This window comes from Orcinus orca, chromosome 14, assembly GCF_937001465.1.
Source record: "Orcinus orca chromosome 14, mOrcOrc1.1, whole genome shotgun sequence".
Classification (NCBI taxonomy): domain Eukaryota; kingdom Metazoa; phylum Chordata; class Mammalia; order Artiodactyla; family Delphinidae; genus Orcinus; species Orcinus orca.
Genome location: NC_064572.1, coordinates 10126101 through 10151640, shown reverse-complemented (window position 1 = coordinate 10151640; position 25540 = coordinate 10126101). Strand labels below are relative to the sequence as shown.

Genomic DNA, 25540 nt, shown 5'->3' with positions numbered 1-25540 from the left:
ATCCACCACCACAATTCTAGAAATAAGTATTCATGGAATAACTCAAAGAGAAGCTTATTCAACTACTCTATTTGTAATTTAAAGTACATTAGTTCTTTAGTCTTTGTTGTACCTTAAACACACTGAATTCATTTCCCTCACCTATTCTCATCATAGACAACGACTTACTCTCAATCAAATGAAACAGTTTTTAAAGAATTATTTCTCTCATGATTCTGATATTGCTTATATTTTGTCTCCTCCATAATAATGAAAACTTGCTGACAATTTACAGGCCAAACTGGTATCATTTGACTATCTAGCTACAGCACCCACCAGTAAATTATTTTAATTTTGTGAGATGATACACTATATGCTTTGTATTTACCAAAAAATTAAGACCATAAACCATTAGCCATTAAACGTATTTCAAAACTTCCACTGGTAATAATTTCTGTACCTCTAAGAAATTATTTCAGTAATTTAAAATATTCAGAATGTCATGACTACTTACTGGCGCTCATTTATAAATTAAAATACTCTACTGTGTCTATGACTGTGCTTGACATTTGAAGCTCCCTACAATCTGGGACTTTTCTTAACAAATTTTCTTTCGACCCCTCTGTAGTATGACTCTACCGCTCTAATCAAGATAATATTTTCATAGTCTCATGAATACATCATGCTCATTCTCATCATCATTCTTTATTCATATTGTTCCTCAAAATATAGCATCTTCTTCTCTTACCATCTATCGAAATTCTACTTTTATGATCATTCAAAAGATAACACCTACATAATTATTTAATTACTTACAAAGGAAGGAAAATTAGGGCCTCACCTCATACATCCAAAAATATTCGCTATATTAAAAAATTAAGGGTAAAAATTAAAATATAACGATATTTACATAGAAGAACACATATGTAAATATCTGAACACAAAATAAGGTCTAAGTATAAAATCAATGGAATAAATTATAAAGAAATGATCACTAGACTTCATAGAAACAAACTGTCCTATATTAAAAATAACTTGAACAAGCTGAAATGACAGTAAACTGAATTTCTATGCAAGAAACTGCATAGGAAGACACTTCTTTAGTTCCCTTCTCCAAATACTTCAGAGAACACCTAAGGGTGTTCCAGCAAAACAAAAATACTATAGTCAAATAACCACGTCTCCAATAAGGATATACTTAGGGTTTCTGCTTGTTTTTACTGCTCAATTCTAATCCCTCCCGTTAGGTATTTTCAATGCATGGCCATCATTTATTTGTCCAACAAATGCTTTTTGAATCCCAGCCACATGCCAGAGACTGTGCCAGATACTAAGACCACACTGGTGCGCAAAACAGATACAGTCCCTTCCACCACAGAACTTAAACCTATCATAAGATAAACATTAACCAAGTAATCACACACACAAATTGTGGTTTTAAAAAAAGCATATAGAGCACTGTGACAGCATATAAAAAGGACTTCACCTATTGGAGATATGGAATGTGTATGCGTCCAAGAAGATTTCCCCGAAGAATTCCTATCTATATAGAACAGTAAGCTCTTATAACTGCTGGCGCTATATCCTAAATTCTTTTGTATCTTTCTGCATCTCATACAGTAAGTCTTCTATATTTGGTAAACAATTTATTGCCATTAAAACTTGAAGCTATCTTTATTAACTAGCCTTTTCAATGGTGTGCATGCAGTCAGCTTTAGGATACTTTAATAGAGACAGTTTAGGAAGATACTTTTATTCTTAGAAGATTAAACAACTGAAATCTTACCTGGGTTATAAGGTGATCCCATGATCAATCTTGTCAGATTTAATGGGAGAATCCTATTTAAACAGCAAAGGAATGACAAACACTTATATTCTGAAAAATTATATACATAAATTTATGTACTTAAAATAATGTACAGCTATTAAAAATTGTTTCACTTACACACAGGTTATAAAATAAATTAAATGTTATGTAAAAGCACATATTTTTACACCTTATATCCTGGAAGTTTATTTATTACTAATTTGCAAATAACTCTGCATTGCTTGGAAATGTTTAGTGAACCAAGGTCATCACTGACTTCTTCAAAGGGATCTAATGTACTGCTATCCAGGACATTAAGTTCTAGTTCTGACAAATTAGAAGGCAGATGAGAACTCACTTGAGATGTCCGAGGTGACTGGCTTTTTTCTGAGGACTTGCAACCTGTTCTTGTTTTAAGTTTAGTAGGGATGTCTTGATTCCTCTTTAGAACTTTAGAAATTATGCATACTATTTTGGTCTCTCTGGTTTTCTTTTTCCTCAGTCCAGTGTGATGAAGAGAAATCACTGGTAGAGATATTAGACGCTTCCTCCAAACTTTTATCTTGAGCCTTTGAAATATGAAATCTTTTATATGAGAGTACTGGGGATCCAGCTGAAAAAGGTGGGCTAAGAATAGAACTCTTTTCACTGCTATTTTTCCTTATGGACAACCTTGTTTCACCGGACTTACTTGTCTGTTGACTATGTTTTGGATTTTCTGTCCCCGACTGCTATCACGAGCTTGTAAACTTCTGCTGGTGTCTTCAGAACAGCAAGGACTGGTGAAGTCACCTGAATACTTTAGTTCTGAGATGCTTTCAGAGCAACTACTTGTACTTGGATTATTTTCATTCATATCAGCAGTAAGAATGTCGTTAGAAGTGATTTTGACATGTTTATCGTCTATTTCTTTATCTACTACAATTCTGTCAACTACTGTGACCCGTTGGAAATCACCTGGACTTTGGACTTTCACTGCCACTCTTCCACCCAAAATATTTGTATGAATAAACCTTTCTGAGACAATGGAATTTGCAGGACTCACCATTTCTTCCAGTAAATCATCAAGTGTCTTTTCAGTTGCACATTTCAGTTTAGTTTCTTTAGTTGTGCTGGGGTCATCAAAAAACCACACTAACTTGAGGTATTGCTATTTTCAGCAAAAGATGCATCTGAGTCTAAAAACTCATCTTTAGGTAGCTGATGTGGCTTCTGATGTTGTTCTGCAAAACTTAGTAACTTAACTTTGGATGATGGAATTCTGAGTTTTGCACCTAACATTTGTGCTTGCGATTTTCTGTACTCTTCTCTCTTTTCGTGTACTACCAACATATCAGGATTGGTTTGCTTTAAACGTAGCTTAAGTGTGTTTGTTAAGCCATAAAGTAGCTTCCCCCTCGGAACTCTTTTGGGGGGGACACCACCTTTCTTTTCAAAATATTTACCTTTCTTAAGATTTTCAGTTTGGTTCTTTTTATACTGAAGACTCACTGACTTTTCCTTTTCCCCCAGAGAAAGCTTATCCTTAGATTCAGATTTACATGTGGAGTTGGCAGAAGGTTCTGGTGACTTCTCGTCCTCAGTTCTATATAACCAGGCTAAATGAGGATGTATATGAGTAGGGCTTGCCATGGGTTGGTTGTATAACAAGGACAACTCAACCAACAAAGCACTTAACAAAGGCAGCTGCCTTACGGTATTGATCCTATTTTGTTCAGTTTGAGGATGGTAGGTAGTTTGGTTACTTGCTCCTACATCCTGAATATGTGCAGGGTGTGTAAGCACTGGAGGCCTCTCATGTGTTGCAAAATTTGTATGTTCTGGAGGATTAGTCTGTGTTGGGGGATTTACAAGTTTTTCTTCCAGAAAAGTACCATCCGATTCCTCAGGTGCATTCATTTGAGGCTCAATAGTGATTTCACCCTGTTTAGGAGGTGTCTTTTCTTGGGTCACATGAATGTAATACATAGGAGGAGGGCAAATTATGTTGGTTTCAATGTCTAACTCTGTGACTTCCCGATGTGGGGGGCTAACATTCCTCTCACTGCTACCCTTTGAACAAATAACGGAGTTGGTTTTGCCATTCTCCACGGAAGCCGTGTAATCAGAGTTGGCCCTGCTGTGGAAGACTCCCTCCTTCAAATCCTTCCCTGCCGTTGAGACTTTTACATCCACCAGAGGCTTATCAGCATCTCTTGGGCTTGGCTCTGAGTCTGGCTGCCGCAGCTGCTGCCTTTCCTGCAAGGTTGGGGGACTGACCTCCACACCCTCCACTCCACCTCCTGTGGAAGCCACTGGCCTCTCCAGATGGCCCAGCAAGCTGCTTCCCAGGTCAGTCAGGCGGTAGCCCAGGGTAATGTGCCCAATCCGCTCCCCCTCTTGGTTTTGCAGAGGGAAACTTCCCCGATGACCCTGGGAGCAGCCGAAGGCGGCGGGCCCCAGGACCCTGTGGGCCGCGGCGGCCAAAGAGATGCTGCAGGCCCCCAGGAGCTGCGGGGCAGGAGTCGGGCGCCCGGGGGGCAGCTGCAGCAGCAAGGTGTAAAGCGGGCTCCGAAGGAGCAGGCGGTGCAGGCTGGCGGGCTGCAGGCGGAAGAGACAGGACTTGCCGCGACCGAAGTTGACCAGGCCGGGCCGAAGTTCCGGGGCGGGGGCAGCGGGGCCGCCGGGAGGGTAAACCAGCAGCGTGGGGAAGTCCAGCAGGCGGAAGGCCACGGCGGGGCACAGGCCGCGCGGCGGCGACTCCTCCTCCTGCGCCGCCGCCGCCGCCGCCGCGACCACGGGCGGCGGCGGCAGCCCGGCTTCAAGACGCACCCAGTCTACGATCAGGTCCAGCAAGAAGAGCCGCTCGGACAGCAAAGCCGCCATCTCTGTTGCCCCGGGAACGCTGTGAGCTGGAGGCTGGAAGTCCATGGTTCTCGCGAGAAACAGGGAGAGCCTGGCGCTTGCTTTGTTCTCTCGCGAGACTTGCTAGGGCCCCCGGGCAAGTCTGAGCTGTGGCAGTCGTGGGAATTTTCGCTGCTCAGTGTGTCTTTGCTTTCCAGACTGGTGTTAAAACAGTACTTATGATAATACTGAGGCTACGAATGGAAAAAAAAAAAAAAAAGGCTTATTTTTTGGTTTGGGTCACGTTTTATCACTGCAGGTCGCCTGCAAGTTTGGAGCCAGTTCAGGTCTATCAGAAGAATATTAAAAGTAAATCAGGGCTCCCTTTCCAATCTCCAGGCTAAAGAAAGCCAGCTAACTGCCCGCAGCTGGCCTTCTCTGCTGCTGGTCTACTCAAAAGATGCGGACATGGCTCTGAAGCGGCTTGGGAGCTCTGTCTGAGTGTGGCGGCACTGGACACGCACAGTGGCCACATTTCCAACCGAGCCATCACCGTGTAGGAGAGTGATGTCAATGATTCCCATTCAACAAAACTAATGTATTTACATAAACACGGGGGTGGAGGAGATCTTACAGCCCTATCCCAGATTTTCAAGGAGACATACTTCTACCCTCAATAAGCTAGCTAGGTTGAAACCAAGGTTGATAAGTGGCCTTGAATGTCATAGCAAGGAATTTGGACTTTATTCTGTATAAGTTTTGAGTGACTAAATGTTATACCTATGTTCGGAAATGTAGCAGTACAGATACAAAGGAGGATTCTGTTAATAAGAAATTGAATTCAGAGCAGTCTTTTTGGGAGGCTGTTGCAGTGGTCTAAGGAGAGAGAACTGTGGCCTGAACGTGGTTAGGGCCAGTGGAGTTGAAAAAGAAGTGATGGATATAAGAGGTATTTGTGATAGCAGCGTTTAGAGCTTGGTGACCCTGAGAGAGAAGTTATGGGTGAAAATTTTCTGCTTCTGTGGGAGAAAAAATTGAGGAGGCATAGATTGGATTTTTCAAAGTTGCTTTGGGTTTTGGGGATATGTAGAGTTTGAGATGCCCGGGGGACATTATGTGAATATGTTCCACTTTAGGCAGCTTTATAATTTATAGTTAAATTATATTACATTGAATGCAAAAACAGCACTGAGAAGCTCAAAAGCAAATTCACAGTTGGAAGGGCTTGGTGCTTTAGAGTGAACTCATGAGGGAGCTTTCATTGCAGTATGTAAGTAGAAGATACTGCCTTTGGCCTTCAGAATCTTACTATCTACTTGCAGAGGAAACTTATCAAGTGACATGCTTAATAGATGGATGACATAGAGCAATAAATTACAGCATGTTTACAAGTAAAAAGCAATGAGGTATTGAGTCCATGTGTGCAGACAAACACACTAGGTAAAATTCCTCATTGAAGACATCCTGCAGTAAGTGTTTTGAGTAAGGTTAATAATGTGGAATATTAGCACTTTTATGTCGACAGGGAAACCAATGTACCTCCTCTATAAGGACATTATTTCTATAATATATAAGGTTTCTACAGGGCTAATAATTTCTCTGCCCAGACACTCTACATCACTGGTATTACAGTACATGAATAAGATTTTATAACGGTAAATAATGTAAATAATGTTAAATGTAGTGAGTAAATGTTTAGCTATGACAATTAAAAATTTTCTATGTTCATAGGCAAAACATGGAAAAATAGCACAGAGCAGTGGATGAGAGTCTCAATTTTGTAGGCAAACTACCTGGTTCAAATCCTGGCTCTGTGACCACATACTAGTTTCTCAACAGTTTGTGAATTGTTTCCTCATCCAAAAAAATGAGGTAGTTATAGTGTAAACTTCATAAATATAAGTATTAAGTGAATTAATAGTCACAAAATTCTCAGAAAAGTGCCTGGCACATAGTAAATACTTGTTAAAATAAATGTTATTTTATTTATTATTTGCCGAATAGCAGACACTTTTTTAATTGAAGTGTAGTTGATTCACAATGTTGTGTTAGTTTCAGGTGTACAGCACAGTGATTCAGTTATACATTATATATACATATTCTCTTTCAGATTCTTTTCCATTATAGGTTATTACAAGATATTGAACATAGTTCCCTGTGCTATACAGTAAGTCCTTGTTGTTTATCTATTTTATATATAGTAGTCTGTATCTGTCAATCCCAAATTCCAAATTTATCCTCCTCACCCTGTATCCCTTTGGTAACCATAAGTTTGTTTTCTATGGCTGTTACTTCTGTTTTGTAAATGATTTGTATCATTTTTTTTAGATTCCATATATAAGTGATATCATATGATATTTGTCTTTCTCTGTCTTCACTTAGAATGATAATCTTTAGGTCCATCCATGTTGCTGCAAACAGCATTATTTCATTGTTTTTCATGGCTGAGTAATATCCAGTTGTGTGTGTGTGTCTGTGCATATATATATATATATATATATATATATATATATATAATTCTTTACACCAGTGCTTCCTTTTCCCCATCTAAAAGAACAGAACCTACAAAAAGCTTACAGCTAATAGCAGACTTAATGGTAAGAAAATAGAAGCTTTCTCACTAAGATCAGGAACCAGGCAAGGATGTCCCCTTTCACCACTTCTTTTCAACATCAAGCTGGAAGTCCTAGCAATAACACAATTAGAAAAGAGAAGGAAATAAAAGGTATACAGATTGAGAAAGAAAGAATAAAATTGTTTTTGCAGATGACATGATTGTCTTATGTAGAAAATCTGGAAGAATTGACAAACTCTTAGTATTAATCAACAACTATAGCAAGGTTGCAGGATATCAGCTTAATATACAAAAGTCAATAGCTTTTCTATGTAGCAGCAATTAACAAGTGGAATTTGAAATTAAAAACATAGTATCTTTACATTAGCCCCCAAAATGAAATACTTAGGTATAAATCTAACAAAATATGTACAAGATCTGTATGAGGAAAACTAGAAAACTCTTAACCAAGGAAATCCGAGAAAAACTAAATAAATGGAGAGATAGTCCGTGTTTATGGATAGGAAGATTCAATATTGTCAAGACGTCACTTCTTCCCAACTTGATCTATAGATTTAATGCAATGACAATCAAAAGTCTGGCAAGTTATTTTGCAGATATCAACTAACTGATTCTATAGTTTATATGGAGAGGTAAAAGACCCAGAATAGACAACACAATATTGAAGAACAAAGTTGGAGGACTGACACTCCAGGACTTCAAGAATTACTATACAGCTACGGTAATCAAGACAGTATGGTATTTGCGAAAGAATAGGCAAACAGATCAGTGGAACAAGATAAAGAGCCCAGAAATGGATCCACATACCTACTGTTAACTGATCTTTGACAAAGGAGTGAAGGCAACACAATGGGGCAAAAATAGTCTTTTTGACAAATGGTCCTGGAAAAACTGTACATCCACATGCAAAAAAAGAAAAGGAAAAAAATTAAGACAAAGGCTTTACACCCGTGACAAAAATTAATTCCAAATGGATTACAGACCTAAATGCAAAATACAGAACTATAAAACTCCTAGAAGGTAATAAGAAAAAATCTAGATGATCCTGGGTTTTAGTGATGACTTTTTAAATACAACACCAAAGGCGTGATCTATGAAAGAAAGAATTGATAAGCTGGATTTTATTAAAATTAAAAAGTTCTGTTTTGTGAAAGATACTGTCAAGAGAGTGAAAAGACAAGCCACAGACTGGGAGAAAATATTTGCAAAAGTCATATTTATACAAAAACTGTTATCCAAAATATACAAAGAACTCTTAAAAGGCAACAGTAAGAAAACAAACAACCCAACTATAAGAAATGCGCCAGGGGCTTCCCTGGTGGCTCAGTGGTTGAGAGTCCGTCTGCCGATGCAGGGGACGCGGGTTCGTGCCCCGGTCCGGGAAGATCCCACATGCCGCGGAGCGGCTGGGCCCGTGAGCCATGGCCGCTGAGCCTGCGCGTCCGGAGCCTGTGCTCTGCAACGATAGAGGCCACAGCGGTGAGAGGCCCGCGTACCACAAAAAAAAAAAAAAAAAGAAAAAAAAGAAACCCCCTCAATAGACTGAATCCTGCCAGCCAAGACACCAAGGCCATTGTCCTGGTTCAGGGAAGACTGCCTATAGGTTCCTTGGCCTGGATACCCTTCTGCCTTCAGTTATGGGGGAGGGCTGAAAGATATAATTTAACTTATGAATTCTTTCTTTCCCATGCAAATCAACACTGTTGGGCCTTTTGGCCTAGACCATCTTGTCAAGACTAATGTAAGTAGATGCTCTCTTTAATGGAATGGGGTTTTAAATTGGGTTTATTTTAAATGGCAACCCACATAATTTAGACTCCACCAAAAGATAACCAGCTGTTGTTTCTATAATTAGTAAGATACTTATCTTTTAAAATCTGGGAAATAAACCAAGTCTTGATAACTTCATCAAGCAGACAGGTCCTTCAGGAGATTTTGACCATAAACAAGCTGGATGTACACTAAAATAACTCTCTAGAAACTTCCATTTTTGTAGTGCTTCTTCTGTGTGCTTGCCACTAGATTAGATCCTTTACAAATTATCTCTATTTAACCTTTAGAGCAACCCCATGAAATTATTGATAATAAAACTAACTTGGAGAAGTTAAAAAATGTATACAAGTATAAATTTACACAACAAGTAAGTGGAGAAGCTGGCATTAAAATTCAGTTCTGCCTATCTGAGGGAAAAAAAAAAGCTACGTTCATCCCAATAAATTCCCTTAGCTTATTCATCTCTGCTCAAAGAGAGTATTAATATATAGAAAATTGACAATGTCCAATTCAGAAATGTATTTTGATACGGAGAAACAGTTAAATAATACCGCAAGGAAGCTAAGAGGCAAACGCAGGGTGTGGTATGTTCTATGAGATAACTGACCCAGTTTAAACAAGTCAAGGGCACAGAGAAAGAAGAAGAGAAGGAGGCTGTTCCAAGTTGAGCTGTAAGAGACAGAACCACCGATGTCAAGTGTGGACCTTCTTTGGATTCTTATGCAAAGTATCTAAGAAACAGCATGTTTGAGACAATGGGGCCATTTGAATGTAAATGCCTATCATTTTAGATGATACAAAAGAGTTATTGTTAACGTTAAGTGTGTGAATCTCATTAAGATTATTTAAGAAAATATTCCTGTGTATGAGAGATGCTCGCTGAAGTTGTAGGAATGAAGGGACAATGCCTGGAACACTTTATAATGCCTCAGGATTCTTCTAAAAAATGGAATAAGTAAAGCAAATGTGCCAATCTTGATAATTATTGAATCTATGTGATGGGTATGTGTGAGTTCATTATGTTATTTTCTCTACTTTTATGTATGTTTTGAACCATTTGTAATAAAAAAAAATATTAGTGAGTTTGTTTCCCAGGTTTCTTATCAGATCAGCCCTGTGATCTGTGAACTTACAACGGTGTAGTTCTGGGTCTTCAGTACTGTAGAAATTAACCACGATTTATAAGAATGTTTCTGGGGGGGAACTTCTTTTCCTTGCTGGAGTTGCGAGCTTCTGGACTGCTCAGAATTAAGTTCTGATGGCTGTCCCAAGTAGCCACTTAAAATAAGGAGTATTTGTAAGTAGGTTACATATAAATAGCAGGTCTCCTATTTATAGATCTTAAAAGGGCAAGCATGTTTGGAATTCCTTCTGACCTTGCCTCATTTCTCAACGCCAGCTGCATATCTACAGCGAGAAACCCCCTCTCCGCCTTTCCTGTGTATGTATATGTTATCTTTTAATTACTGCTTTAACTTTCCACCAGCTATTTTAAGGTAACAGGCACAATTTACATTTAAAAGTTTATTTTTCCTGAAAATATGCGTGTGTTTATCATGTCTTGAACTGGAACTTTCAAGGGGAAATTTGGCTCTGTAGGTAGGTGTCTATGTATCAATCATAAAATGTTAAATACACAGTGACGTTTCCAAATTTTAAATAGCAACACAGGAACCTCTAAGACCAGATCTCAACCAACTTCCTCACCTTTATTTCTGTTTATTCTTTAATTTCAAAATCAATTTTATTGCAGCCAAAACAGTGGAATTAACTATATATAGTTAATATATATATACTATATATATATAACTTAAAATATGAGTTTTAAGTTATAGGGAATATAGTTTACTTTGGCAGAGAGTGTTAAAATTAAAGTTGCATGTATTACTAACATAACTGAACATCCTTAATTTGGTATAAGTGTGACTCATTTTCTTGTTTTCCTATGTTCTTCACCTATGAATGCCTCCCTTCCCCACCTCCCCTAACCCTTGACAACCACGGATCTTTTTTACTGTCACCACAGTTGTGCCTTTTCCAAATTATAAGGTTGGAATTATAGGGTGTGCAGCCTTTTCAGATTGGCTTCTTTCACTTAGCAATATGTAGTTAAGTTTCCTCCATGACTTTTCATGGTTTGATTGCTCATTTCTTTTTAGTGCTGAATAATATTCCATTGTCTGGATGGACCACAGTTTATTTAGCCATTCACCTACTGAAGACTGTCTGGGTTGCTTCCAGGCTTTGGCAATTATGAATAAAGCCACTATAATTATCTATGTGTAAATTTTTGTGAGTATATAAGTTTCACCTCGTTTGGATAAATACCGGGGACCATGGTTACTGAATCGTATGGTAAGAGTATATTTAGTTTTGTGAGAAGTTGCCAAACTGTCTTCCAAAGTGGCCCTACCATTTTGCATGCTCGCCTTTATTTCTGTCGTCCAAACTGAACCATTTACTTTTCCTCTTTTATACACATAGTTTCCTATTCTCAGTGCCAGATTTATGGTCTGCTTTCCCTCTGCCTAGAATACTCTCTCTCCTTCTCCACAGGCCTCAAACTTGAGCTGTCTGTAAAGTCTAACTCAAATACCATGTCCTTTTTGAAATTCTTTTCTGGTGGTCCTGGCTGGAAGTGATCTTTCTTTTCCCAAAGCGCTGAATCTCTTTTGCGAACTCTTTTTCTGTCTTGGAGTATTTTTCTTACACACATGAGTTACTGCCCCTCGTTCCCCATAAGCTCCTTGATAATGTTTTTTCTTTCAGTAGAGCCCTATTTCTGTACATTGGACTTGGATATATTTGACATATTTCTAAGTGAAGACTATAATCCCTTATATGACTTGCTTGTGCAGAGCACAAAGTTTGGAAAATATCCTGAGCTAAAAACTTAAAAAGCAAATAATTAAAGGAAAGCTCTGATTCCTCTCAATTTGCAGCGTTCTTCTTTGTGTATAATAGTGTTTCCTAGGGCTTCCCTGGTGGCGCAGTGGTTGAGAGTCTGCCTGCCGATGCAGGGGACGTGGGTTCGTGCCCCGGTCTGGGAAGATCCCACATGCCGCGGAGCGACTGGGACCGTGAGCCATGGCCGCTGAGCCTGTGCGTCCGGAGCCTGTGCTGCACAACGGGAGAGGCCGCAACAGTGAGAGGCCCGCGTACTGCAAAAAAACAAAGCAAAACAAAAAAAACGATAGTGTTTTCTAGAAACCAAGGATAACCTCACAGAATGTGTGGGCCTTTTCAAAGAGAACTTACTGCATTCAGTTTGCCTTAGATTTTGAAGTCAACGTTGACTGAATCCAAGGCACTAGGTATTAGACGAAAGTCAACAGGATAAAGTGCTCTTCTCTTCATGCCAATTTTATGATACGAGGGCTTCTCTGCAGGTTTCCTTTCCGTCGAGGCACCGGGTGTGAACATTCTCTGAAGACTGGTTGGTGCCCACCCGACAGTAAGAGGGCCAGGACCCCTGCTGTTGCCACAGCTGAGGCTGTAAATGATACCAGGCAATTGTGAGCTCTGCTGTCTTTGAAATGATTACTCTTAATGTATGCAATGTCCGAAGGAAACTGTAATCCAGCCCAGCTAAAAATAGACTCAGTGTTCACTTAGCTCAGATTTTCTTAAATCGTTCCTCCCTTTCCTGGAAATGTCAGTCTTCTCCTTTGTTTCTCCACTCCCCACCTGCAAAGCCTGGCCTATTGGGGCAATACTACTTGCCATAAATACAAAGAATTCAATATATAAGGGTGGCTACTCAACTCATGTTGCCCAGGCCCCACCTAAAGATCACACTTCACACCCATGGCTACTGTCAAAAAAAAAAAAAAAAAAAGGAAAAGAACATGTATTGGCCAGGATGTGGAGAAATTAGAACCCTGTGCACTGTGGGTGGGATTGTAAAATAGTGCAACCGCTATGGAAAAGAGCATGGCAGTGTTATATGGACTGACTTGTGTCCTCCCAAAATTCATATGTGGCAGCCCGAACCCCCAAAGTCACTGCTTGGAGGTAGGGCTTTTAAGGGGTAATTAATGTCAAATGATGTCATTAAGGTAGAGCCGATATCCAATAAGACTGCTGTCCTTATGAGAAAAAGAAGAGACACCAGGAGTGTGCACATACAGACAAAAGGCCATATGAGGACACTGAGAAGGTGCAAGCCAAAGAGAGAGGCCTCACCAGAAACCAGTCCTGCCTGGACCTTGATCTTGAACTTCCAGCCTCCAGAACTGTGAGAAAATAAATTTCTGTTATTTAAGCTGCCCAGTCTTGGTATTTTGTTATGGCAGCCCTAGCTGACTGATACAAGTAGTTCCTCAAAAATTAAAACTAGAGCTGCTTTATGATATATCAATCCCACTTCTGGGCATATATTCAAAAGAATTGAAAGCAGGGTCTTGAAAAGATATTTGCACACCTGTGTTCATAGCAGCACTATTCACAATAACCAAAAGGTAAAAGCAACCCAAATATCCATCAATAGTTGAATGGATAAACAAAAGGTGGTCTATCCATACAATGGAATATTATTCAGCCGTAAAAAGGAAGGAAATTCTGGCACCTGCTACAACATGGATGAATCTCAATCTAGACGCTTTTGCTTTGATTTATGATTTCATGATTTTTCCTCAGGAACACTTTACGCTCCATCTTGTGGGTGTCTGTTGTATATATGTCATCATGAAAACATCTGCTCTAAATTTGTATTGCAATTTAGATCTCTCATGATTTTAGATTTACGTCACAACTAACTCCTAAAGCCTGATGACCTAAAAAGCACTAACTTAATGTATACTTAGAGGAAAGGGGGAAAGGTATAATCTGGGATATTTTTCTTCCTAAATATTACCAACTCAACTAACAAGTGCTTAGTTGAATAAAAATCACAAAGTCTGGGTTTTTATTGATGCATGCTTACTTGTATAAAAACCAGGAAGCCTGAGTCCTTTTATACTGTTGTTTCCCTCAAAAAGTCAGTGTATATTGATAGACGGAATTGTCTCAAAGACTTTCCCCAAATAGTATCTCTATTAGGTTTTCATACATAAATGGCAATCAATGCAAAAATCATTTAACTTGGCATTCACTGCAAATTAAACAAGTATTTAGTATTTTGAAAAGACACCCTGGTAAAATCTAAATATGTAAAGTGAACACATTTGCAAAACTTGGGGGTTGTAAACATGTTAAGAACCTCACATTTTATAATTGAATTGTTCTCCTTTATCTGAAATTCCCAGTTCCTTTCCTATCATCTTCTGTTTGTTTTTTTTTTTAAGATTTTTTTGATGTGGACCACTTTTTAAAAAGTCTTTATTGAATTTGTTACAATATTGCTGCTGTTTTATGTTTTTGGTTTTTTGGCGGGGAGGCATGTGGGATCTTAGCTCTCCAACCAGGGATCAAACACGCACCCCCTGCATTGGAAGGCGAAGTCTTAACCACTGGACCACCAGGGAAGTCCCTCCTATTATCTTCCTTTGATCAGAATCTGTGGGTTTCTGATCTGTGCAACATAAGAGCCAGTGACACTAGTTTGACCACTTTTTATTCTGAAATGAGGTGAGCTTCCATCATCATTTTGTAGAAGTGTTAGAATTAATAACAATAGTTTGTTTTTGTACATATGTGGGATAGATTCTGAGTAATAGAATACCTGGGTCAAAGGGTACTTACATATTTAGTTTTGATAAAAATACAACAAAAAATTTTAATTTCTTTAAAAAATTAAAAAAAAATTATTGAAGTATGGTTGATTTACAATGCTGTGTTAGTTTCAGGTGTACAGCAAAGTGATTCAGTTACACATATATACATATATATTCTTTTTCAGATTCATTTTCATAACAGGTTATATTGAATATAGTTCCCTGTGGAACTATACGGTAGGACCTTGCTCTTTATCTATTTTATATACAGTAGTGTGTATCTCTTAATCCCAAACTCCTAATTTATCCCTCCCCTACCTTTTCCTTTTGGTAACCATAAATTTGTTTTCTATGTCTGTGAGTCTGTTTCTGTTTTGTAAATAAGTTCATTTGTATCATTTTTTGAGAAATACGCCAAAATTAGAATCCAGAAGAACCATATCAATTTACACTCTCACCAGCTTCAGGTAGTGTCAATATTTTTGTTTTTTTGTTAGTGTTGTAGATAAAAAATGGTATCTCATTTGTTTCTAATTTGCATTTTTCTGATTACTTAATGAAATTAACAGCTTGTAGTACATTTATTATCTCTCGCTATCCTTTTGACTCTCTTCCCATGGATCGTTTTCTTTTTCCTATTAATTTATAGGAGCTTTTTACAAACATATATGTGTTTATGTGTATGTGTGTGTGTATGTGTGTGTGTGTGTGTGTGTGTGTGTGTGTTTAATATTTCCAGTTTGTGGATTATGTTTTCACTTTCTTTATAGTAAACTTTTATGGACAGCTGTTCTTAATTAAAGTGTAGTCACATTTATCATTCCTTATGTTTTTACTAGTGATTTCTGTGTCTTGTGCAATAAATCTGTACTCTGAGGTCATAGATATTTTACCCTGTATTTTCTTTTAAAATGTTTTGCCTTTTACACATGATTATACTTAGAAGTGATTTTTTTGTATCTAGTGTAAGAACCTGCCTGCCAATGCAGGGGACACGGGATCAATCCCTGGTTGGGGAAGATCCCACATGCTGCAGAGCAACTAAACCTGCATGCTGCAACTACTGAGTCCACACGCTGCAACTACTGAAGCCCGTGTGCCTAGAGCCCATGCTCCGCAACAAGAGAAGCCACTGCAATGAGAACCCATGCCCCGCAACAAAGAGTAGCCCCCACTCGCTGCAACTAGAGAAAGCCTGCACGCAGCAATGAAGACCCAACGCAGCCCCCCAAAAAAAGAAATGTAAAAATAAAAGTCCATTCTTTCCCCTGATAATCTGTAAATGCTCTCCCTGTCATATATCATTTTATTGCACTCAAAGTTCTGTTTCTTAATTTTCTACTCTGTTTCATAATTTATTTTTATCTGTCCTTGTGTCAATACCAATACTGCCTTAATTACTATAATTTCCTTAAAAAAAATCTTTGGGCTTCCCTGGTGGCGCAGTGGTTGAGAGTCCGCCTGCTGATGCAGGGTACACGGGCTCGTGCCCCGGTCCGGGAAGATCCCACATGCCACAGAGCGGCTGGGCCCGTGAGCCATGGCCGCTGAGCCTGTGCGTCCAGAGCCTGTTCTCCGCAACGGGAGAGGCCACAACGGTGAGAGGCCTGCGTACTGCAAAAAAAAAAAAACTTCCTATCCAGTAGGGAAAATCCCATTTTTTTCTTCTTCTTAGAAATGCCTTCTTTAATCTTGGGCTTTTCTCTTGGGTACATATTTCAGAGTTGGTTTAAATCCCTGGAAAAGCACTATTGAGATTTTTGTTGGAATATCTGCCTCAGTTTGGGAAGAAGTCATGACATCTCAACATTATTGAATCTTTCCATATAATAACATGCTATATCTCTCCATTTATGTAGGCTTTCTTTAATGTCTCAATAATTCTCCATAAATGTCTTGCACAGCTTTTCTCAGATTTATTTCTAGACACCGTATCTATTTGTTTCTATTATAAATACTTTTTTTGTGGTATGCAAAAATTCTTGATATAGATTCTCTTTATTATATATAATCTGCTTTCAATTCTTTTGAATATATGCCCAGAAGTGGGATTGATAAATCATAAAGCAGCTCTAGTTTCAACTTTTGAGGAACTACTTGTATCAGTCAGCTAGGGCTGCCATAACAAAATACTAAGACTGGGCAACTTAAATAACAGAAATTTATTTTCTCACAGTTCTGGAGGCTGGAAGTTCAAGATCAAGGTCCAGGCAGGACTGGTTTCTGGTGAGGCCTCTCTCTTTGGCTTGTAGACAGCCACCTTCTCAGTGTCCTCATATGGCCTTTTGTCTGTGTGTGCACACTCCTGGTGTCTCTTTTTTTTCTTATAAGGACAGCAGTCTTATTGGATTTTGGCTCTACCTTAATGACATCATTTGACATTAATTACCCCTTAAAAGCCCTACCTCCAAGCAGTGACTTTGGGGGTTAGGGCTGCCACATATGAATTTTGTGAGGACACAAGTCAGACCGTATAACACTGCCATGCTCTTTTCCAAGCTTTAAATGACACATTAAACAAGATGGACTTAATTGATATTTATAGGACATTCCATCCAAAAACAACAGAATACACTTTCTTCTCAAGTGCTCATTGAACATTCTTCAGGATAGATCATATCCTGGGTCACAGATCAAGCCTTGGTAAATTTAAGAAAATTGAAATCAAATCAAGTTTCCAACCACAAGGCTATGAGACTAGATATCAATTACAGGAAAATGTCTGTAAAAAATACAAACACATGGAGGCTAAACAATACACTGCTAAATAACCAAGAGCTTACTGAAGAAATCAAATAGGAAATCAAAAACTACCTAGAAACAAATGACAATGAAAACACGAGAACCCAAAAACTATGGGATGCAGCAAAAGCAGTTCTAAGAGGGAAGTTTAGAGCAATACAATCCTACCTCGAGAAACAAGAAACATCTCAAATACACAGCCTAACCTCGCACCTAGAGCAATTAGAGAAAGAAGAACAAAAAAACCCCCAAAGTTAGCAGGAGGAAAGAAATCATAAAAAGCAGATCAGAAATAAATTAAAAAGAATGGAAGGAAACAATAACAAAGATCAATAACACTAAAAGTTGGTTCTTTGAGAAGATAAACGAAATTGACAAATCATTAGTCAGACTCATCAAGAAAAAAAGGTGAAGACTCAAATCAATAAAATTAGAAATAAAAAAGGAGAAGTAACAACTGACACTGCAGAAATTCAAAGGATCATGAGAGATTACTACAAACAACTATATGCCAATAAAATGGACAACCTGGAAGAAATGAACAAATTCTTAGAAAAGCACAACCTTCTGAGACTGAACCAGGAAAAATAGAAAATATAAAGAGATCAATCACAAGCACTGAAATTGAGACTCTGATTAAAAATCTTCCAACAAACAAAAGCCCAGGACCAGATGACTTCACAGACAAATTCTATCAAACATTTAGAGAAGAGTTAACACCTATCCCTCTCAAATTCTTCCAAAATATAGCAGTGGGAGGAACACTCCCAAACTAATTTTACGAGGCCACCATCACCCACATATGAAAACCAGACAAAGATGTCACAAAGAAAGAAAACTACAGGCCAATATCATTGATGAACATAGATGCAAAAATCCTCAACAAAATGCTGGCAAACAGAATCCAACAGAACATTATAAACCATGATCAAGTGGGGTTTATCCCAGGAATGCAAGGATTCTTCAATATATGCAAATCAATCAATGTGATAAACCATATTAACAAATTGAAGGAGAAAAACCATGTGATCATATCAATAGATGCAGAGAAAGCTTCTGACAAAATTCAGCACCCATTTATGATAAAAACCCTCCAGGAAGTAGGCATAGAGGGAACCTACCTCAACATAATAAAGGCCATATATGACAAAGCCACAGCCAACATCGTTCTCAATGGTGAAAAACTGCAACCATTTCCTCTAAGATCAGGAACAAGACAAAGTTGTCCACTCTCACCACTATTATTCAACATAGTTTTGGAAGTTTTAGCCACAGCAATCAGAGAAGGAAAAGAAATAAAAGAAATAAAAAGAATCCAAATTGGAAAAGAAGAAGTAAAGCTCTCACTGTTTGCAGATGACTATACTATAGTATAGTACTATACATAGATACTATACATAGAGAATCCTGAAGATGCTACCAGAAAACTACTAGAGCTAATCAATGAATATGGTAAAGTAGCAGGATACAAAATTAATGCACAGTAATCTCTTGCATTCCTATACACTAATGATGAAAAATCTGAAAGAGATATTAAGGAAACACCATTGCAACAAAAAGAATAAAACACCTAGGAATAAACCTACGTAAGGAGACAAAAGACCTGTATGCAGAAAACTATAAGACACTGATGAGAGAAATTAAAGATGATACAAACAGATGGAGAGATATACCATGTTCTTGGATTGGAAGAATCAACATTGTGAAAATGACTCTACTACCCAAAGCAATCTACAGATTCAATGCAATCCTTATCAAACCAACAATGGCATTTCTCACAGAACTAGAACAAAAAGTTTCACAACGTTTATGGGAACACAAAAGACCCTGGATAGACAGAGCAATCTTGAGAAAGAAAAACGGAGCTGGAGGAATCAGGCTCCCTGACTTCAGACTATAATACAAAGCTACGGTAATCAAGACAGTATGGTACTGGCACAAAAACAGAAATACAGATCAGTGGAACAGGATAGAAATCTCAGAGATAATCCCATGCACATATGGTCACCTTATTTTTGATAAAGGAGGCAAGAATATACAATGGAGAAAAGACAGCCTCTTCAATAAGTGGTGCTGGGAAAACTGGCCAGCTACATGTAAAAGAATGAAATTAGAACAGTCCCTAACACCATATACAAAAATAAACTCAAAATGGATTAAAGATTAAATGTGAGACCAGACACTATATAAAACTCTTAGAGGAAAACATAAGCAGAACACTCTGTGACATAAATCACAGCAAGATCCTTTATGACCCATCTCCTAGAGTAATGGAAATAAAAACAAAAATAAACAAATGGGACCTAATGAAACTAAAAACTTTTGCACAGCAAAGGAAACCATAAACAAGACCAAAAGACAACCCTCAGAATGGGAGAAACTATTTGCAAACGAAGCAACTGACAAAGGATTAATCTCCAAAATTTACAAGCAACTCATGCAGTTCAATATAAAAAAAACAAACAACACAATCCAAAAATGGGCAGAAGACCTAAATAGACATTTCTCCAAAGAAGATATACAGATTGCCAACAAACACATTAAAGGATGCTCAACATCACTAATCATTAGAGAAATGCAAATCAAATTACAATGAGGTATCACCTCACACCAGTCAGAATGGCCATCATCAAAAAATCTACAAACAATAAATACTGGAGAGTGTGTGGAGAAAAGGGAACCCTCTTGCACTGTTGGTAGGAATGTAAATTGATACAGCCACTATGGAGAACAGTATGGAGATTCCTTAAAAAACTAAAATCAGAACTACCATACGACCCAGCAATCCCACTACTGGGCATATACCCTGAGAAAACCGTAATTCAAAAAGAGACATGTACCACAATGTTCACTGCAGCTCTATTTACAATAGCCAGGACATGGAACCAACATAAATGTCCATCAACAGATGAATGGATAAAGAAGATGTGGCACATATATACAATGGAATATTACTCAGCCATAAAAAGAAACTAATTTGAGTTATTTGTAGTGAGGTGGATGAACCCAGAGTCTGTCATACAGAGTGAAGTAAGTCAGAAAGAGAAAAACAAATACCATATGCTAACACATATATATGGACTCTAAGAAAAAAGGGTTCTGATGAACCTAGGGGCAGGACAGGAATAAAGATGCAGACGTAGAGAATGGACTTGAGGACATGGGGAGGGGGAAGGGTAAGCTGGGACGAAGTGAGAGAGTGGCATGGACATATATACACTACCAAATGTAAAATAGATAGCTAGTGGGAAGCAGCCGCATAGCACTAGGAGATGAGCTTGGTGCTTTGTGCCCACCTAGAGGGGTGGGATAGGGAGGGTGGGAGGGAGATGCAAGAGGGAGGAGATATGGGGATATATGTATATGTATAGCTGGTTCACTTTGTTATAAAGCGGAAACTAACACACCATTGTAAAGCAATTACACTCCAATAAAGATGTTAAAAAAAAATAACCATTCTCCCTTTTTAAAAAATCTAAGTAATATGCACGCTTCAGCATATTAGCCTTTATGTATCAATTCTAGCCTCCTATCAATACCCAAGGAAAGCAACACGGGGTTTTGTAATCAGGGTGCTGTTGCCATAGGTACTCAGCCACTCATGAGTAACAGAGTGAGGCCTGGCACCCAGAAGATGAGAAATGCATGATATTGGAGAAGCCTTGACAAGATTATCTAGCTGGTGTTCCACAAACTTATTGTATTTGGAAACTCTTATTTATCCTGTGGAAAAATGTACTGCGTCCCCAATGACGGCAGCTGTTACTTCACTTAAGAGGCCGTATCGTGAAGCACAGTGGTTGCCAGATGTGGTCCCTGAACAGCATTATCAGCGTCACCTGGAAACTTGTTGGAGATGCAGATATTCTGTTTCCACCTAAGATCTGCTGCACCGAAATTTCAGGAGGGGGGCCAGTCCTCCAGGTGATACTGGTGCACCGCAAAGCTGAGGACCGCTGGCGTGGTGGGCTCTGCAGTGAGGGCTCTGCAGTGAGGCTGCCTAAACATAAACCCTAGCTCTGCCAGCTCACTGCCTGGATTATGTTCTATGCCTTGGTTTCCTCACCTAAATAACTGGAGTAATAACTGTATCAACAATAGGGTTGTTATGAATTAATTCACATAAAGTGCTTTAAAACAGTGCCTGACACATAATAAGCACTGATTCCATCAATGCTGAGTATTATGAATTTTTCAGGATAAAAACAATGCTTATAAGTCTACTTATAGAGCAAAACTGCTTTTTGCTCTCTCTGTATCCCAGAGATCTGCATTTGGGAATCCTTGAGCAGAGTGTCACAGTGAAGTACATCTGGCTGTGAAGGATGTAGCAGGAATGTCAAGGTGTTGGGAGGATTAGCACACAGTAGGGCAGCCAGGAGAGCATAGTCAGTCTCCAGGCGCAGGTGCTGAGGTGGAGTTAGGGGTGCAAGGTGTTTATGAGAGATCAAACATGTGAGAGGAAGGGGATATGCTTTAGTCCATTACAGTTGCTAAAACAGAACACCACAGACTGGGCGGCTTATAAACAACATTCATTTCTCATAGTTCTAGAGGCTGGAAGTCCAAGGTCAAGGCGCCGACAGATTTGGTGTCTGATGAGAGCCCACTGGCTGGTTCATGTATGGCCGTCTTCTCCCTGTGTCCTCACGTGGTGGAAGAGGTGTGGGAGCTCTCTGGGGTCTCTTTTATAAGAGCATGAATCCCATTCCTGAGGGCTTTACGCTCATGACCCAATCACCTCCCAAAGGCCCACCTCCAAAGACCATCACTCTGGGGATTAGGCTTCAACATATGAATTTGGGGGCGACACACAGTCCCTAATAAGGAGGAAGCAGGCATGAGCAGAGGAAGGTGTGAACTGTGATGCAGTCCCAGGGAACCCTGGGCTGACTTGCCAGGGAGTTCCAAATCACGGAGTGGTCCTCAGAGTGTCCCTGGCTGGCCAAAATGGTCACCAGGGGCAGGATATTCCAGGAAAGCCATGGACCTCAGGCCAGACAGGCTCTGTAACTGAAGCAGACCCTGCAGAAGCAGGCAGCTGGGCAGCAAGTTCTTCCTTGGAGGAAAATCTGGGCCGCCCACTCCCTGTCTACCAGGGTCAATATCAGGAGATTCAAAGTAAACGGAGAGGTGGAATTGAGAGCCAGGAATGCAATGAATAGAATTGTAGATTCAACTCAAGTTCTTCTGTCTGCATTTTAGCAACTAGACCATATGTAGACTGTTGTGTTTAGTTCTGGGTGCTATACTTAAAGGGGTTGGCATTCAAAAGCCATGATTTTTGCCCTGTTATCCACCACGGTACTCTTGAGGCCCATCAGATAGTCCATTGTGAAAGCGGATTACTGTGGCAGCGGTTCTCAGCGACAGAGAATGCATCTGCTAAAGGACCATTTCAGAGTGCTAGGGGTGCCTGCGGGGCTTGACAGGACCCGTCAGATGATTCTAATATACGCCCCCCGCAAAGAACACCGCCCTTCATTCGGGAATCCTTAGTCCAAAGGAACTCAAAACTCTAATCATATGAAACAAGATTGAGGGAGTTCTAGTGTTTAGCCTCGAAAAAGAAAAAGGGAGTGGATCTCAGATGAAATGGAGATGCCAGCAAGGCTTCTCAGAGTTAAATATAGTATGGATCTCTTAGAAAGGAAGGAGTCAAAGAGTATTGACTAACATCGTTTTTACTATAATGTTAGCGAAATACATAAACCAGGTGTGCAATTACCTAACAAATATAAAACAAAATATATACTGATTAAATACAGAAATATCCAGTAGAAAACAAAGGAACAAACAAACATTAATGTGGTGCTGATAGAGTTTTAGTGGAACTGTTAAATCACATTAGCAGTGTGAACATGATACTGATGCTGTAAAGCTGTCGTTTTTAAAGTTGGTGTGCTACCAGGTGCCATGAGATCGTCATTTTACCACCACTTCTTTTTATTCAAACTACTGGGAAACCTTTAATTACATGCCATGCTGCAATGCCATCGGGCATTCATTTAGCTCAAATGCATCACTTCTGATTGGTCTGCTCTGTTCTCCTTTGCCTATGTACAGAGCATCAGTTGATTCTCTTCTTCCTAATGTCCCTTCTCTTACATAACTGTCCTTCCCTACCTCCTGCATGATGATGAGCAGCAAAGCTTACTAACCCACCCTTCAAAGGAGTGCCCATGTGATCTGGATCCTAGTATCCATCTCTCTGGCCCTATGGTTGGACAAATGACCCAAGCAGGTAAGAGCCCTACCCTGGTATTTTATACATGGGTACTACAAGGACGGGGCTCTTTCTTCTTCTGGGGTGGCTTCATGTGGCTGTGATAAGCCTTCTGCTCTTTTTCTTTTAAGTTTTATTGAAGTGTAGTTGATTTATAATGTTGTGTTTAGTTTCAGCTGTACAGTAAAGTGACTCCATTATACATATATATACATTCTTTTTCATATTCTTTTCCATTAAGTTTTATCACAGGCTATTGAATATAGTTCCCTGCGTTATACAGTAGGACCTTGTTTTTTATCCATCTTATATGTAATAGTTTGCATCTGCTAATCCCAAACTCCCAATCCATCCCTCCCCCACGCCCCTCCCCCTTGGCAACCACAAGTCAGTTCTCTATGTCTGTGAGTCTGTTTTTGTTTCATAGATAGGTTCATTTGTTTCATATTTTAGATTCACATATAAGTGGTATCTGTGGTATTTGTCTTTCTCTTCCTGACTTACTTCACTTAGTATGGTCATCTCTAGGTCCATCCGTGTTGCTGCAAATGTCTTTTTTATGGCTGAGTAATATTCCAGTGTGTGTGTGTGTGTGTGTGTGTGTGTGTGTGTATATCACATCTTCTTTGTCCATTCATCTGTTGATGGACACTTAAGTTGTTTCCATGTCTTGGCTATTGTAAATAGTGCTGTTATGAACATTGGGGTGCATGTATCTTTTTGAATTATAGTTTTGTCTGGGTACATGCCCAGGAGTGGGATTGCTGGATCATATGGCAACTCTATTTTTAGTTTTTTGAGGAACCTCCGTACTGTTTTCCATAGTGGCTGCACCAATTTACATTCTCACCAACAGTGTAAGAGGGTTCCCTTTTCTCCACAACCTGTCCAGCATTTGTTATCTGTAGACTTTTTAATGATAGCCATTCTTGACTGGTGTGAGGTGATAGCTCATTGTAGTTTAGATTTGCATTTCTCTAATGATTAGCGATGTTGAGCATCTTTTCACGTGCCTATTAAGCCTTCTGCTCTTATGTGGCCATCATCACCACACCTCTCCCTTGACCTACCCCCATCTTTGCTGGAGAAAGTCTGTTCTCAGTGAGGTCCTCACACAACAAGCAACAGAACTGAGAGGCAGACAATCTCCGTGACATGGATTAGGTCTCTGGAGTGAGCTCCACCTGCGGCCTTCCGAGTTAGGGGAGCCAACAAAGTGCCTTTTAGCTTAAACTAGTGAGAACAGACAAATCCAGGTAGCCTTGGAGGCTCATTTCTTATGCCATGTCAGTAGCTTAGCAGAGAGCTGGCGTTGAAGATCTGAGTAAGCTTAACAGAAGAACAGGCTGACACTAGCCTCTGGGACCCAGAGGTTCTCCCTTCCTGACAATTGCAGTTTCCCGAGCAGGAAGCTTCCACTGTTTTCATAGCCACGTAGATGTGCCCTGCCTCTCCCCTTATAAAGATGTCGAGCAGTATAGGAATGGGGCACCTCCCTAGTGGGACACCTCATGCTTTAAAAAGTCCGGCACTGCCTGACCCAGGCACGTCTCTTGGTGGGATGAGAGCTCGGGGGCTTGTGTAGATTCTGTTACTTCTGACTTGAAAGGCTGTCCACAGTTAACCACATGGACATGGGACTTGTGGTGTAGGGGTCCATGGTGTCCACATCTCTTTTACAAGGCTGCCGGGTTTGAAATGGGTTTTCCACATGGGCAATGGAATGGACTGAGTCGGTCCACAGTAACTTGAGCGCCTCTACTTAGCTGCAGTCATAAACCCAAGGAGAAATCCAAGCACTGACGTTGCGTGGTGACACTTAAGTTTAAGATGACCCTTCATATGGTCCAGAACATGCATCGCACACAAATATGGCTCAGATTACCATCCCGTGAAAGCACGCGCACACATCCACGTATACGTGTTCACACAAAATCCTTAGAGAGCTCAGAGCCCTACTT

General features: G+C 39.6%; 2 protein-coding genes across 2 annotated transcripts in view; both read right to left on the bottom strand.

Annotated features, from left to right (window-relative positions):
- The window catches only part of NTPCR (nucleoside-triphosphatase, cancer-related), a 164150-nt gene extending 161875 nt beyond the window's left edge, over window positions 1-2275 (bottom strand). Inside the window, exons 1-2 of the mRNA XM_049696806.1 lie at window positions 2145-2275; window positions 1766-1818 (exon numbers count right to left, since the gene is read on the bottom strand). Coding sequence (XP_049552763.1) covers window positions 1766-1787 — 22 coding nt within the window. The 5' untranslated portion in view covers window positions 1788-1818; window positions 2145-2275. The remainder of the gene's footprint in view (window positions 1-1765; window positions 1819-2144) is intronic.
- Window positions 1845-4656, bottom strand: MAP10 (microtubule associated protein 10). Its single transcript, XM_004286833.3, is given in 4 exon segments — window positions 1845-2243; window positions 2245-2510; window positions 2513-2926; window positions 2929-4656. Coding segments are annotated over 4 exon segments (2676 nt in total). The 5' UTR covers window positions 4652-4656; the 3' UTR covers window positions 1845-1970.
- Window positions 4657-25540: the final 20884 nt, after the last annotated feature.